This window comes from Gymnoscopelus microlampas (assembly GCF_963454915.1).
Source record: "Gymnoscopelus microlampas genome assembly, chromosome: 12".
NCBI classification, from domain to species: domain Eukaryota; kingdom Metazoa; phylum Chordata; class Actinopteri; order Myctophiformes; family Myctophidae; genus Gymnoscopelus; species Gymnoscopelus microlampas.
In genome coordinates, this window is record NC_139949.1 from 4,175,413 (window position 1) to 4,192,032 (window position 16,620).

The 16,620-nt window shown below is 43.0% G+C and overlaps 2 protein-coding genes across 2 annotated transcripts in view; one reads left to right on the forward strand and one right to left on the reverse strand.

The window, feature by feature from the left end:
• Positions 1–16,620, forward strand: part of LOC311056925 (parvalbumin beta-like) — a 523,075-nt gene that overhangs the window by 237,632 nt on the left and 268,823 nt on the right. The gene's annotated exons all lie outside the window — the stretch shown is intronic.
• On the reverse strand, positions 9–1,658 carry LOC311056708 (EH domain-containing protein 1-like; the record flags this gene model as incomplete). Its single annotated transcript, XM_084073515.1, has 1 exon — positions 9–1,658. One exon carries the CDS (start codon positions 1,656–1,658, stop codon positions 9–11), a length of 1,650 nt encoding a protein of 549 aa, XP_083929641.1.

Consider the following 16,620-nt stretch of genomic DNA (forward strand, 5'->3'; position numbering starts at 1 on the left):
TAGCCCCTTTAGGCCGTGACACGGTTGCTCTCCAGGCTGCTCGTCTTGACTCCAGACAACTGGGCCCCCGGCAGCGGCGAGCGCCTGGACGGCGGCAGCAGGTGTTCCGGCAGCATGGCGGGAAGCTCGTGACCCTCCAGCTTCACCTTGATCAGATGGTTGGCCAGGGCAAACTCCTCGTCGTCCAGGAAGCCGTCGTTGTCCATGTCGGCCAGCTTCCAGATCTTCCCCAGGACCGTGTTGGGAAGCCTGGACTTCAGCATCTCCCGCTTGGCCGCCGCGCCCGACACCTTGCCGTTGACGGGGGAGAGAGCGTAGAAGACCTCGTCGTAGGCGGCCTTGTCGCGGCTCACCACCCACTCCTTGTCGTCCATGCCCTCGCTGGCCCCCACGCCGTACCCCAGGCCGAAAGGCCCCCTCTCGGGCCCCGCGAAGGCTCCGCCCTTGACCGACGGGCAGGGCATGGAGGCCTCCTCGTGGGCCACCATGTTCATGAGGCGGGCGATGTCGTTGGCCAGCATGTCCTCCACCCGCTGCAGCAGCTTGGGCTTCAGCGACGGGAACTTGGAGAAGTCCTGGCCGTCCAGCAGCTCCCTCATCTTGTGGATGTTGGGGAAGTCGCCGCGTGAGATCTTGTGCTCCTTCTCGATTTTCTGGTAGATCTGGCCGAGGTTGGCGAGGAGCTCCTTCTTCTTGGACTCCTTCCTGAACACGCTGGGCATTTCGCTCTTCAGGGAGCTGATGATGTGGGCGTGCACGGTGGCGAGGCGCGCCCGCTTGATCAGGTCGTTGAGCTTGCGCACGGCCGCGTTGCGCGGCAGGGTCTGGATGTCCAAGAAGAGGTCCTGCTCCTCCGCTTCAAACAGCTGCCTGTTGTCGGGGACCATTTGCGCCTGGGCCCAGAACGAGCCGATGTACACGCGCACCACCTCGGGCGTGTTGATGATTTTGCCCAGGGCCCACATGAGGGCGCCATAGACCCTCATCAGCTGCTGGGTGCTGATCTGGTCGGCCTTGTTGAGCACCACGCGCATCTTGTCTTCGTGGTTCTTCAGGGCTCGGATGACCTCGGAGAACTCGTCGGAGATGTCCAGCTTGTGAGCGTCAAACAGGAGGATGATGCGGTCCACTCGCTCGGCGAACCACTCGAGCACGGCCGCAAAGTCATAGCCTCTGCAGTGCCTCTGTTTCTCCCCCGAAAGGATCCCGGGAGTGTCGATGATACTGATGCTCTCCAAGACCGGATTGGGCATCTGCGCACACATGAACCTGTTCAAGAACTGGTTTCCGAAACAGTTCAGCTTGCGGAAGGGCTTTTTGGGGTCGACCACCAGAGCGTTGCCGGGTATCATCCCTTCCTGTTCGCCGTGCATCACGGCGATGAAAGAGTCCGTCGTCGGCTCGGGGCCGATTCGCATGCCGGGGAAGTCTTGGTCCAACAGGTGTCGAATGAAGGTGGTCTTCCCGGTAGAGTACTGGCCCACCAGGAGCACCATGGGCTTGTTGTCGAAGTGGGCGTCTTCCAGTGCCGGGGAGTGGAATTCATGGAATCGATACGTGTTCTCCAGTGGGAAGAGTTTGGTCCGGTACAGTCGCCGCAGCCCCTCTGACACATTGTTGAACACCTCAGGATTTCTCTTTATGTTCTTCCTGAACATGGTGGCTTGGAATAGTTACTTTTAGGCAAAAATAATGAACCTTTCTGTTGGGTTTTGCCCAGTGACTGTCAGTTTCAAGCCTACAGTATTTATAAATATGCTGTGGTTCTTTCTATCAGCTTGCCTGCTGGAATATAATTACTTTTAGGCTAAATATCTATTATTTTCTGTCGGTTCTGCCCAGTAGTGTCAGATAAACCTAGGTTTAACTATTGTGTGGTTTTATTCAGCTTTCCTGTTGGAACAGAGATTTTAGAGAATAGAGTACCTTTAGGTAAAATATTGAAACATCCTATTCCTGTCTTTTTTGGATGGAGCTGACATCAGAAGGCATCTTTAAAACCCTTTATAGGCTGTCCATAGCTCTGGTCTGACGTCATCACAACACAACGCGTTGCCACAGAGGTTTAATAACGGCGATTTGCGCAGTCACCATTAACTCATTCTGTGCCAATGACGTGTAACACGTAATTGTTTTCCTGACAATGTACAAAATGGAACCAAATGGACCCTTACATGGAAATGTAGTGCTTTTGCTGAAGTGACAGTCCTCCCTCACCAAATTTAACTCACAGAATTGATGTTGAGTCAACAAATCTCATCATGTCCACACACTTTCGATGTGACAATTGTACAAAAACTGTACCAGGCATCATGCAAGTAATAGGAATACTTAGTGCCCCCAACAGCTTAATTAAATAAACACTGATGATTTTTACAGTGCAGATTGGGGTCCCAAGGATACACAATTATATCAAATGGGGATCAATGGCCTAAGACATGGGGGTCCTTGAAATTAAAAAGGCTGAGAATCATAGGCGCCTATGATACCCGGCTACTTAATTAATTTCAAGTTGTGGGTTTGTCTTTTTGTCTGTAGGCCCAGATTATGCCCAAATATGGACAGATACCCATATATGGAGACGCGACCAACGTCTATGCAGATCGTTGTGCCCAAATATGGAGTTGCCCGGCCTCAGCGCAAATCACTGTTGTTAGGGGAGGGATCAAGCCCCCATGACCAGAGAGGGCTTTTTGAAGCACAAGTGATTCCAAGTGGCCAACTCCGGTACTGCAAGATAAACCAAGTTTGGCCTCACCGGTTCATGGGCTCGACCGGGGTCATAGGATATCAGTAATTCTAATGTTTCTATTTTTCTCCAATTTTAAACGTAGGTTTTCTAGCATTGGACAAACAAAATGTGTGGACTGTGTTTTCTCTTATCCCAGTAAGAGTGCTCTCGACCATTCTTAAACTGTGTTCTTACCTAAGACAAAAGCAACAATAAGAAAACGTTGCTGAATCCAAGATAATCCCAGCTCTTAGACAACAACAAGAGCAAATCTGTTCTTATATCGCTTCCTGCGTGAGGCCCGTGTTGATGTTAATACTACAGGTCATTGATGAGTAGACTCTTACATCCATTTGAACTGTGCAATCTGCTGATGTTAATCAAACAATTGGCAATAATTCCTTAGAGCTTTACACATGAGAGAGTCTTTCTTTAGGACTGCAAGAATACCCATGAGATACATGTTTGCGTTTGCACTGCATTTTTTATTGATCAAACAGTTAGAAATAAACAAGAAGCAATAAATCAACCATTGACTAAAAGACTAGTGGAAACAGATTTTGGCACCTATACAGGCATAATTAAAATAGTGTATTCAGATGTAAGTGCAGGGAACAACTAGCACAGTGTTCTCAAATTGGGGTCCAGGGACCCAGGGGGTTCTAAATGTACCCTAAAAGGTCTTTAACTCTTGAGAGTGAACAAATGGACCCGTAATGGACCCTTGGTTCCATTTGCACACTATCAGAGTCATGAGAGACGTTTGAGGACCACTAAACTACCAAGCTCCTTGACAGTCATCAAAGTTTCACTTTGCTCTGCAGTATCGGAAACTCCAGCGACGATCCCTGTAATTAAGAAGAAGATAAATAAATCATTCCTCAGCATTATCTTACAACTGCAGTCCGTATGGTCAAAAACAAATAGACAAATGGCTTAGATTTCAAATGAAAAAAGTCTTACACGACACGATGCAGTAGTGATGTGTTAAGAATTTTAAACAATCGAAACAGTGCAGTAGTACTTAATTTTAAACTAAGATTGTGTGCGTGTGCGTGTGCGTGTATTTGTCGAGTGTATATGTGTACATATATAATTATTTTTTTAAACTGCAGTCCAAATAATACAAAACAGAATATTTCCGGGTTGTCAGGCTTTGGCGGTGACGTGTTGCCGATCTGTCTCATAAGTGTGGTTTTGTGTTTGGTCCACAACCTATAATATGCCAAACACCAAAACAGCGGGGGCTGGGTGTGAGTCTGCTTGTCACAATTATTAACCTGTGGCCTATTTTGGCATAGTAGGCTATTTATTTAAGGTTTCGAGCCTATCAGGCTTCGAAGCCTTATTACATCTCTACACTTTCATTATTCTTCCGCCGGTTTTGGCAGTTCTGGCCTAACCGCGTGGTCACTTTTTATGAAATTCGGCAATATGGTAGAGGGCTATGCCAAACGGCGAAAACCCGAAACTCACAACCATCGGCCAAAGGGTGGCGCTGTAGCACTCAATTGAAATATGCCAACTTTGAACAGGTACAACTCATGCCCTGTTTGACCCACAGCCATGAAACTTCGATGCACACATGCGTCTCCTCATGCCTAACAACTTTCACTGTTTGACTTTTGACCTCTGACCTTTAGATCTCCCACCATTTCGAATTCTATGAAAAGCAGTAAAAAGCAGTAAAAGTCCATAGCTTTCTGGGATCTTTGAGCAATCTGCACGAAACTGTCTACACATGAACTTTTGACCAATGCCGACAAACGTGAGCAAGCGGATTTTCCATAAGTGAAAACGTTAAGCTTTTATAAGCCAATGAAAATTGCAGTTTTATGACAATTATTCATCTGCCCCTAACACATACATGCAGACTCACATTTGTTTGACACTTTGCAATATTGTAGAGGGTCATTCCAAGTATCACTGAAACCAATCTTACTCCAATTGGTCAAAGGGGGGCGCTATAGTAATTTTTTGAAAATGCAAACTTTAAACAGGCAAAAGTCATGCCTCGTTTGGCCGACAGCGGTTAAACCTGCTTACACATGTGCCTTGACTCATGAGGAACACATGTATCACTTTGACCAGTAAGCTCTGCCCTTAGATTGTCTGCAATTTTGAGCAGTTTGAAAAACATTTCAACCAAGGATTTCTGAGCAATTTCTATGAAACTGTGTCAAATAAATGTGTCAGGCCCTTTTTCACAGGTTCAGGTGTGTTGGTTCAATAGCTTGATCGCTTAATCATCTGCCTTGAAACCACAGGGTTGCCGGTTCGAATCTCACCTCATGTAGACTTCATTATAATTGCATTGCACACAACATGACTGTATCAATGAATACATGTGCAATTGTTAAAGATAACGAGAAATGCATACTTGAAAGTAGTTATTTTCAATGCATGATGTACTTCATTCGCCCTTTTGTTTTGTTGGATTCTCCTTTCTCACTGTCTGATCCTGTGGATTCAATAGCTCCACCAGTAGAGTGTGAGCCTCATGTGCCGAAGGTCCCTGGTTCAAATCCCACTGATTACAGTTTACATTTAAATTGCATTGTACAAAACATGACCCTGTTAATTCAGACATGTGCAACTTTTAAACAATAACATGAAATGCTTTTTTGAGACTAGTTGTTTTTTTATGTACAACATACTTTCTTGTGAAAATAGCCAATCTACAATCTCACAACTTTTCAGATAGCAACACATTGTCAGCTTGTAGATCAACTATTTTCACTACTTTCCATTCCAAGAACACAAAACAAAACTTTATTGCTAAATATTTGTCAACCAGTAATCTAGAGTAGTTAGCAAAACAGAGGCTTGGTTCATAACGGACTGAAAAACCTATAGATAACAGACACCATCAGGGAGGCCATATTTCTAGCTCAATAAGAAGAGAGGCAGCCTGTGAATCCATAGGTAGCTGGTTTGATCCCTGTCCCCAACAATGCATTGAGGTGATCATTATTTGGAATTCTTACTTTGTTACAAACATACTCCTGGTAGCCCGTCTGTCTGTCTGTCTGTCTGTCTGTCTGTCTGTCTGTCTGCCTCTCTCTCACTCTGTCACTGTCTGTCTGTCTGTCTGTTTGCCTCTCTCTCTCTGTGTCTGTCTGTCTGTCTCTCTCTCACTCTGTCACTGTCTGTCTGCCTCTCTCTCACTCTGTCTGTCTGTCTGTCTGTCTGTCTGTCTGTCTGTCTGTCTGTCTGTCTGTCTGCCTCTCTCTCACTCTGTCACTTTCTGTCTGTATGTCTGCCTCTCTCTCACTCTGTCACTGTCTGTCTGTTTGTCTGCCCCCCCTCTCTCTCTCTCTCTCATGCATATACATTTTGAACTTGTGTACTTTTACTTTTGGTACGTTAAGTATATTTTGCTGCCAATACTTTTGTACTTTTACTCAAGTAAATTTTGATTACCAGACTTTCACTTGTAACAGAGTATTTCTACACTGCAATATTGATACTTTTACTTAAGTAAAAAATGTGAGTACTCCACCACTGGCTATTTGTATGTTCCCATGTTCAATGGTAAATGTAGAAGTCCTGATGGTGAGAGCCCTATAGGAGTGGATGTACAGGACTTACTCGTGGTGATTGTCGTGCCTGCTGGCTGCACCTGTCACGTAGTCCCTGTCTCCAGGGACCTGCCAGTTGAAGTAGTCGTCCCAGTCGTTGATCTCAGGGGTTTTCACGCACATGGTCAAGGTCAGTCCAGGTGCGGCACAGCAGAGGTACTCCCAACTGAAATTATAGGGGGAATAGGCTCTATTCACAGCAGCCATATTATGAAGACATTCACAGGTGTTACCAATGATACTAATGAAGGCTCTGTTCCATTCTGGTCAAACAGAGTCAGGGTGCTGATATTGTGCATGCTGGCCCACTGGAAACACTCTGTTACACCAGTGGGTCTACAGTTGGGGTCATGGGCTTCCAAATGGCCCCTTACAGGTGTGTAACTCTGAGAGTGTACAAATGGAACCATTTGGGGTCCATTTGGTTCCATTTGTACACTCTCAGAGTTATGGGGGTCGTGGAAACCACTGTGCTAGACTAAATGGAACAGAGCCTTCATTAGTATCATTGGTAACACCTGGGAAGGAAGTGATAATATGGTTGCTGTGCATAGAGCCTATTGTTTTAGTATTTTTGTTTCTTTCCCTTTTTTTCCACACACCATATTGTTGCTGTAGAGCAGACATGTTGTAGCTCCATATTTCAACTTTTTAGGTTTTTCTTGTTTTTCTCGCTGTGTTAAGACATCTTACGGTAAATATTTTATTTATTTTAGAAAGTGTTCATCTTTCACACAAGAGGGGCAATGCCCGTCACAAGTTGATGATGTCATGTGTCCATGTGTGGTCTATCCCTATGGAATTTATGGAATACATGTGCAAAGAAAAAACATGTTTAAATATTGATTTGATGCTCATATATGAAGTATGAAGTTGTTTTTTTATTTTCTCATGCAAACCACACATGGACAAATGACATTATCAACTTGCGACGGGCATTGCCCCTGTTGAGTGAAAGATGAACTGTTTCTAAAATAAATACAATATTTAAGGTGTTTTTAATTGAACATTTTAGTTATAGAGGACAATTATAATGTATTAAGGCATATTTGGCTTATTAGCCAGGGATCCTTTTAACAAGAGCTTTTATCTAAATATCTAAATAATACCTACAATGCACTGAACTGAAAAGTAAAGTATTTGGACATGCATGGGCTTCTGCCCCACAGGAACGATATTTGAGACATTCTGTACGATAAGAGTAGTTCACCAGTTTTCCTAACATACAGGTGTAGGTGTGTGCCTGCCAATTCAACTGAGATTATATACTATGAACTTGAACATTAAGGCTAATCATTTGAGGAAAACCATCAGCCTAAAGCAGTGGTTCTCACACTTGTTTATGTCCAAATTGATATGTATTTTGCCGCGGACCCCCATCTGAAAAGGTTTCATGCCAGGGACCCCCAGAAGAGAAGATTTATGTTTTTTTTTTAAATCAAAATTATTCAAAATTTCCCTTTTTTTAATTTTCACAAAATATTTGAAAAATAGATAGATGTACAGCTTGTATATCTGCTATTTTTTAACAGCCAGCGTATAAATGGACAAACTGGTTAAAATGATTGTGATGCTTTATTAACACATTTTGTTGGGAACCCCCGCAGGGACCCTGGGGGTCCCCGGACACCACAGTGAGAACCAGTGGCCTAAAGTGCCGTTCTCACACCAAGCACTACAGATTGATTGAATAGTTTATTAGTCAGAAATGTAATCAGCACGTGGTACAGTAAGACATTTAAGGGCCCTATTTTACCCCTTATGCCTAAACGTATTACTTAGCCACATTTTACTATCTTGAAAAACATTTTTAAATAGTTCAACTAGCCAATCTACATTGACATGTTGTGAGATTGTAGATCGGCTATTTTAACTATTTTTTAAAAACGTTTTTCAAAATAGTAAACAAAATAGTAAACATGCCCAAAACCTTTAGGGTTACTTTAAGAGGTAAGGCGGCGCACAAGATAGGGCCCTTTAGACTTAAAGAATAACACAAAAAAGCAGGGGCGGACTGGCCATTTGGCATACCTGGCATATGCCCGATTTTTTTTTAAATATATTTTTGCTCCCGTTTTAGGATTATTACGGTCATTTCCGGGTCGCGCGGCCCAATTGTTAGTTACGTTAATGTTTGGGCTGAGATGCTTTTCAGCAGTGGCGTCTTTTACATAGGGTTGCTGGGCCAGGGAGTGGTGGGCCGGTTGGGACCAAAATGCCAGGGCTGAATTTTGGTCCCAGTCCACCCCTGCAAAAAAGTCTGGGGGACTTGTTTCTACTGTGGTCCTATAGACGGATTTCCGCGCGACGTCATCACAGAGCAGAATGCGCAATCTGCGCATGCCCCGGTGAAAGGCGCGTTCGAAAATACAGCCCTGAGCGGCAGTGAGCGCACTGGCCAATACAAACTAATAGGCGAGTGTGCTCCGGTGCGTAATTTCCAAACGCACCCATAGGCTTCCCCCTCCTCTGCGCGGTCATATTCCTCTCATGTTTACTAACAGGAAACCCGTCTATATGCATTCAATTCAATTCAACACCCTAGGCGCTACCACTGGTGCTGTGGGTGTCACTCACTCTGAAGACCCTGAGCCATCCCAAACTAGTGTCGCAATTAGGTGGGTCTCAGGCTTTAGGCCGAGTTGTAGACATATTAGTTTGTACACTATAACCGTCCATAACTATAACTGTAGTGTTCACCATTGTCTGTTACAGTTGCGGTGTGGACATTTTACTAATTACCAACTAATTCATGTCTTTATAGTTGTAGCTATAGTGCTTGTAGATTAGCTATTTTCGGTGAAGACTTTGTTTTTTGATGGAAAAAAGATCAAGGGGGGGGGGGGTGATATTTGTCACTGCTCGTATTCCTACGAGCTGGGGGCGGCACCTGAGTGTTGGACGGGGAGGGACCAATTGGCCTAACGACTCAATAGGCTCTATATGCACAGCAGCCATATTGGGAATGAATTGGGCCCCTTCCTTAGTTCCTTCACAGGTGTTACCAATGATACTAATTAAGGCTCTGTTCCGTTTAGTGTGGCATAGTGGTTGTCTTATTTTCAAGGACCCCCATAACTCTGAGAGCGTACAAATGGAACCAAATGGACCCGTAAGGGTCCATTTGGTTCCATTTGTACGCTCTCAGAGTTACACACCCACCATAGGGGGCCATTTGGGAACCAAAATGGAGTGTTTCTAGTGAGCCAACATGCAATATCAGCACCCTGACCATAATGGAACAGAGCCTTCGTTAGTATCATTGGTAAGACCTGTGAAGGAAGTAAGAAGAGGCCCAATTTCTTTCCAATATGGCTGCTGTGCATAGAGCCTATTGGGGAGAAAAGGGGTAGAAAGCACCAAAAAGACAATGGAGAGACCTATTCCTGCTCTGTTCTTAGTGGTCCATTGACGCCCCTTACCGTCTGTCTTCGTGGTGGTTGTGGTGGTGGCTGGACATCCCTGCCACCACATAATTGGAACGGCATTGGAAGTCGAAGGCCTGATCGTAGTCGTTGACGTAGCCAGACCAGTAGCAGTCACTGAACTCCACTGCACTCTTACAACCGATCTTCCACCTGCGATCCTCGTGATGGTTGTGGTGTTCACTTTGAAAAAGATTACAACAAATATATGGAATGGATGATTAATTATTAAATAAATAAATGATTCAAATAATAAAAGAGTACAACAAATATATGGAATGGATGATAGTAATATGAAACGTTCAATCATACATTATTTGCGTCTTAATCCCAAATACAAGGCTAAACTCTAACCTTAAACTAATATAGCCTTAATCTAAACCTTAACCTAAACCTAAACCTTAACCTTAACCTTAACCTTAACCTTAACCTTAACCTCAACCTTAACTTTAAGGAACACTTCACTCGTTTTCAGCCTATAGTATCTTCATATAACTAGTCCTCACTAATGCTCATTATAAGATGAATCCTTTCTGTCTACTCAGTCTGTGTCTCAGAGGAGAGCTGTGGACAATTCAAAAAACCTGCCTACCAGTGACATCATCATTACAGGCAGGTTTGGTAATAAAACAAATATATAACAAAAAAAAATCAATTAATGCAAGAACAATGGCTTCTATTTCAGTATGCTAACTTTCCAGGAAGCGAAAGACTGTAGTTTCCTCATCGATGATGTCCCTGGTAGGCAGGTTTCTGAACTGTCCACAGCCCACCAATGAGACACACAGTGAGTAAACTGAAATGGTGTCATCTTATAACGAGCATTAGCGTCCCGTATGAAGATGGGTGAAGTGCTCCTTTAACCTAAACCCTAACGTCAACCTAAACTGTAACCCATTCTGATCGGTCAATGAAATTAAAAAGCAAGAGAGAGAGATACTGGAGAGAGAGAGAGAGACATGGATACTGGAGAGAGAGAGAGAGAGAGAGAGAGAGAGAGAGAGAGAGAGAGAGAGAGAGAGAGAGAGAGAGAGAGAGAGAGAGAGAGAGATGGAAACTGGAGAGAGAGAGAGAGAGAGAGAGAGAGAGAGAGAGAGAGAGAGAGAGAGAGAGACAGACAGACAGACAGACAGACAGACATGGAAACTGGAGAGAGAGAGAGATAGAAACGGAATAGATGAGAGAGAGAGAGAGAGAGAGAGAGACATGGAAACGGAATAGATTGATGAGAGAGAGAGAGAGAGAGAGAGAGAGAGAGAGAGAGAGAGAGAGAGCGCCATGGAAACGGAATAGATTGAAGAGAGACATGGAAACGGAATAGATTGATGAGAGAGAGAGATGAAAACAGAATGGATTGATTGGACATCTCAACCTATTGCCATTAACAGGAATCGAACTCTCAACCTTCGGACTAATAGGCTGCAACACTACCTATAGTGCTATAGTTTCGTCCAGGCTGATGTTGTCTGTTGAAGATCATAAACTCTTGCCTTCTGTCATGAACCAAGCCAACACTAAGATCACTCGTTCACAAACCATTTACCAATAGAGAAATTGTATATCTCCTCGCAACCGAAAACAGTTAAAGCAGCTCAGAAAAACGTTGCTATCTGAAAGGTTTTGAGATTGTAGATCGGCTATTTTCAGAATGAAGTATGTCATACGTTGAAAAACGTACTCTCAAATATGCATTTCAGGTTATCTTTACCATTTGCACATGTATTCATTGATACAGTCATGTTGTTTGCAATTCAACTTAAATGAAGTCTGCAAGTGAGGCTTGAACTGACGACCTTGAGATTGTGAGGCACTCATTTAAGGGAGACGCCATTGGACCAACAGACAAGAAACTGTGAAAAAGGACATCACACAGATGATACAGTTTCACGCGAATAGCTGAAAAATCCTGGGTTTAAGTTTTTTTCAAACTGCTCAAAATTGCGGACAATCTAAGGGCGGAGCTTACTGGTCAAAGCAATAGATGTGTTCCTCATGAGTCAAGGCACAAGTGTAAGCAAGTTTCACGACTTTCGGCCAAACGAGGCATGACTTTTGCCTGTTTAAAGTTTCCATTTTCAAAAAATTGCTATAGCGCCCCCCTTTGGCCAATTGGAGTGAGATTGGTTTCAGTGATATTTGGAATGACTCTCTACATTACTGCCACGTTTCAAAGCAATGTGAGTCTTGCATGTATGTGTTAGGGGCAGATGAATCATTTTCATAAAACTGCAATAGTTAAAATCTATGGAATCCTGGGATTTTGGCGCAATCTGCACAAAACGTTTAACACTTGAACTTTGGACCTCTGCCGACATAATGATGGGAGCGGATTTTCCATAAGTGAAAAAATGCAGAAGTTAGGAGCCAATGGCTGTTTTTCATATAATTCAAAATGGTGGGCGATCTAAAGGTCAGAGGTCAAAAGTCAGACCACAAAAGTTGTCGGGCATGAAGAGACGCATGTGTGTATCGAAGTTTCATGGTTGTAGGTCAAACAGGGCATGAGTTGTACCTGTTCAAAGTTGGCACTTTCGATTGAGTGCTATAGCGCCACCTTTTGACGAATGAGTGTGAGAATTATTTCTTGGTAGTTTTTCATGAGCATCTACCATATGTCCGAGTTTCGTAAAAAGCGTATGCACGGTTAAGCCAGAACTGGCAAAAACAAGTATTTTTCAAACTGCTCAAAATTGCGGAAAATCTAAGGGCGGAGCTTAATGGTCAAATCGATACGTGTGTTCCTCATGAGTCAAGGCACATGTGTAAGCAAGTTTCACGACTTTCGGCCAAACGAGGCATGACTTATGCCTGTTTAAAGTCTGCATTTTCAAAAAATTGCTATAGTGCCCCGCTTTGGCCAATTGGAGTAAGATTGGTTTCAGTGATATTTGGAATGACCCTGTACATTTCTGCAAAGTTTCAAAGAAATGTGAGTCTGCATGTATGTTTTAGGCGCAGATGAATAATTTTCATAAAACTGCAATAGTTAAAATCTATGGAATCCTATGATTTTGTAGCAATCTGCACGAAACGTTTAACACTTGAACTTTGGACCTCTGCCGACAACTTCTAGGCGGCGGAATTTCCATAAGTGAAAAAATGCAGAAGTTAGGAGCCAATGACTGTTTTTCATATAATTCAAAATGGTGGGAGATCTAAAGGTCAGAGGTCAAAAGTCAGAGTGTGAAAGTTGTTCAGCATGAGGAGACGCATATGTGTATCCAAGTTTCATGGCTGTAGGTCAAACAGGGCATGAGTTGTACCTGTTCAAAGTTGGCATTTTCAATTGAGTGCTATAGCGCAACCTTTGGACGAAAGATTGTGAGAATTATTTTTTGATCGTTTTTCATGACCATCTACCATATGGCCGAGTTTCGTAAAAAGCGACAGCACGGTTCAGCCAGAACTGCGAAAAGTGGCAGAAGAAGAAGAAGAAGAAGAAGAAGAAGTGACAGAATACTGCCAATAACAAAACACGTCCAGAGCTGAGCTCTGGCCCTGTAATGACCAATCGAGAAGGGTTTTTTGAAAAAGAAGAAAAAAAGAACAGAAAAAAATGACAGACAGATAGACAGATATGTAAATGGTGCATTTACAGTAGTGTGTGTATGTACAGTAGTGCAGTGGTTCTCAAACTTTTTCATGTCAAGGACCCCCAAAATGATATATATTTGGCCGCGGACCCCCATCTCAAAATATATATATTCAAAGGTTTGCACAGATTTTCATGATTTTTCTAAAATAGCAGCTCTATAAGCTCATAGCGCGGCACTCGGTGCCGCGCTATGAGCTTGTATATCTGCTATTTTTGAATAGCCAAAGAATATAAGGTTAAAGTGTTTAAAATTATTGTGATGCTATATATTAACACATTTAGCTGGGGACCCCCTGGCACCCCCTCAAGGACCCCTGGTGGTCCCCGGACCCCACTTTGAGAACCAACACAGTAGTGTGTGTATTGTAGGCTACAGTAGGCTACCTTGCAATCTGGGAGACAGCAGAGCCACTGGGACACACAACATACAGAGGCTGGTCCCAGTCGTTGTCCCATGCTGACCCTCTCTCTGCAACTGGACGTAAACATGTTTGAACACACGTCACAGTGTAGGACGATTAGGACATAGACAATGGGAGAGATAAAGCAGACGACATGGTGAGAGTACAGCATACAATGAAATAGTAAAACCACAAACTGGTTGGTTAAATAAATTAATTAATACATAAATTAATTAATTAATGTATTAATTAATTAATTACATGATAATGATGATACTAATAATAATACTAATACTAATAATAATAATAATATATTAATATATCATTGTTTGAGCCGTTGTTCTTACCCGTCAGCAGGATGAGAAACAAAGGAAGAGATGGCATCTTGTTGTGGGCTCCTCCGCAGGGTGAATGCCACACTGCAGAATACCACCGTGGCCTTTATATACATAATGCCATCATGCTCCTAAACTCCTAACTGGCACTGGACACGTCATTGTACCCACGCCGAAAGTTTCCCAACGAGCTGGACATTGCGTAAGGTCGAGGACCATCTGAGAGCTCCAACATGTATTACGTGATAAGAGCTGGCAAGGTTATACTGTACTGGCTCTGAACAGAGCGGCTGTGAAGATATTTAATGTAATCAGCTGTTGATATCCAAATAAAAGTAGAGGGTTTGTTTTTGGTCTGATGTTGTGTGAGTTTAAAGTGTGCCTTGGGATTTTCAGGTAAAACAAACGATCACTTAAATATAGATGTTCTTTGTTCATGCACATTGTCACTGTCTAAAGGTGTTCGTGTCCAGCATTTATTCTCTCCATTGGTATATTTTGTTTTATTTTATGTTATTTATTTGAAATGCAATAAAACCACAGGGTTACAGCATTTCGATGATAAACAATAAAGTCTTCCATTTCCATTGCGATAAAAGGTGCATCTTGTTAAAGTGCTTTATTGTTTCACTGAATGTGTGTGTGTTCTTTTCAGATAATTTCAAACTCACATGTATTAATTCATGTGTATTTTTTTTAATGCTCCAGATGTCAAACGATCTGCAGGTCAATCATTGACTTATGGACACTATCCATCCTCAGAGAAAAACTCAACTCTAGCTTTGATCCTCGCGCGCGCGTGTGTGTGTGTGTGTGTGTGGGGGGGTCAGTTTATTGAACATATTGACACCGTAATATCCCTAAAAATAGCCGATCTACAAGCTCACAAGGCATAGCGTAATGGTATTCCAGTTCCCTGTCCCAACAGTGTGTTGGTAGACCTGTGTACCTGGTTATCTACAGTGGCACACACACACACACACACACACACACACACACACACACACACACACACACACACACACACACACACACACACACACACACACACACAGGGAGCCTGCTTTGGAGCTAGAAGTTATTTCCTTATTTCATAAATCACTATAAAGTTGCATTACTCCATGTTGAATAACAACGTTTAATCATTTTACTAATGTAAACATTGTACAAATGTACAAATACTATTTCCATTCATTCAATGTTCATAAAACTCACTCTCACATCGCACAGGTAAGAGGACCACCATGGAAACTATAAAACTGCGCTCCTCGGAGGTCCCTGCTAGGCCAGGTTGCCTACCCACGGCTGTGTTGCAACTTATTATAGCGCCACCTTGAGGCCAATGGGGAGTTGTGTAATGAGCCAAGGAATCCATGGAAAAGAAACATTTCTATTGTACAACATTTTGGCCTAAGAGTTATAGGCCAAAATGTGAATTGGCCAGTTACAGCGCTGCCGATGGCCGCCAATGGCAGTTCTTCCTTGGCCTAGTGGGACGCTGTTCATGATTTGTGGCCTATTGTACACTCCTGCAAACTTTGGAAGCCAATCGTATTCACTTGGAATGGAATATGAAAGATCTGACAGATATGATGTGCAAGAATTTGCATGAGGTTTGGACAAAATCTTGAAATGCAAGGAATTATTCTTTGCACAAATGCGTTTTTAAGCTTAAACCAACTCAAAAACACTCAAGTGGCGGAAAATTGTGTATGTTATCTGTCTGAAAAAGTGGCGTGGCCATTTAGCTCAATGGCGCACCTACAAAAGTTCAAAGTTGAAGCCCCACAATACGGTTTGACCTACAGTACATGTACACACATGTAATATGTCCAGACTTACAAAAAAGTTTCTTGGAGCCATGACCTAAACAAAACATAATTTATCGTGCATTTAAGTGCATTTTATCTTATGCCAAGGTTGTACTTTAACAATCTCCTGGATTGTCAGATCCACCTAAAACTGGATCAACGTACATAAAAGACCATAATGTTGAAAAGTTATCAAAAGTGCGAGTTTTCGGAAAACAGCATCACAGAAACAGGAAGTAAAACTAGCCGATCTACAAGGTCAAGTTTGTCATGTAACTGTTTTAACTGATTGCCACACAGACTTGGGTGGGTGACCTAATTGGACTTGGTTCAGAATCATTGTCATGCATTGGTTCTACATAGCTCCTCCCCTTTTTTGATTGGTCAATATGTTGTACTTTCTATTCTTTTTTGCCCTAACCTTTCATCTGCTTGTCATAGAAACTTCATTGAACTCGTTTTAAGTCCTTGTCCATTGGCGTTACTTAACTCTACCCCTGTCCTGATTGGTCGATATTTGATAGTTCCTCTTTTTTGCCTGAACTCCGCCCCCAACGTGGACAGAGGTGCGAGGGCCCGGTCATCGCTGCTTGCAGCTTTAATTGTATGTTTTTACTTTTCAGATGAACTGGAAACATGTTTAGAGAGAGCCAGACGAACACGCTGTAGTGGTGTGGGGCGGAGCTTAGCAAAGGGTCAATTTGTTTCAAGGACCTTGGACCTTTGCTGACAAATCAACAA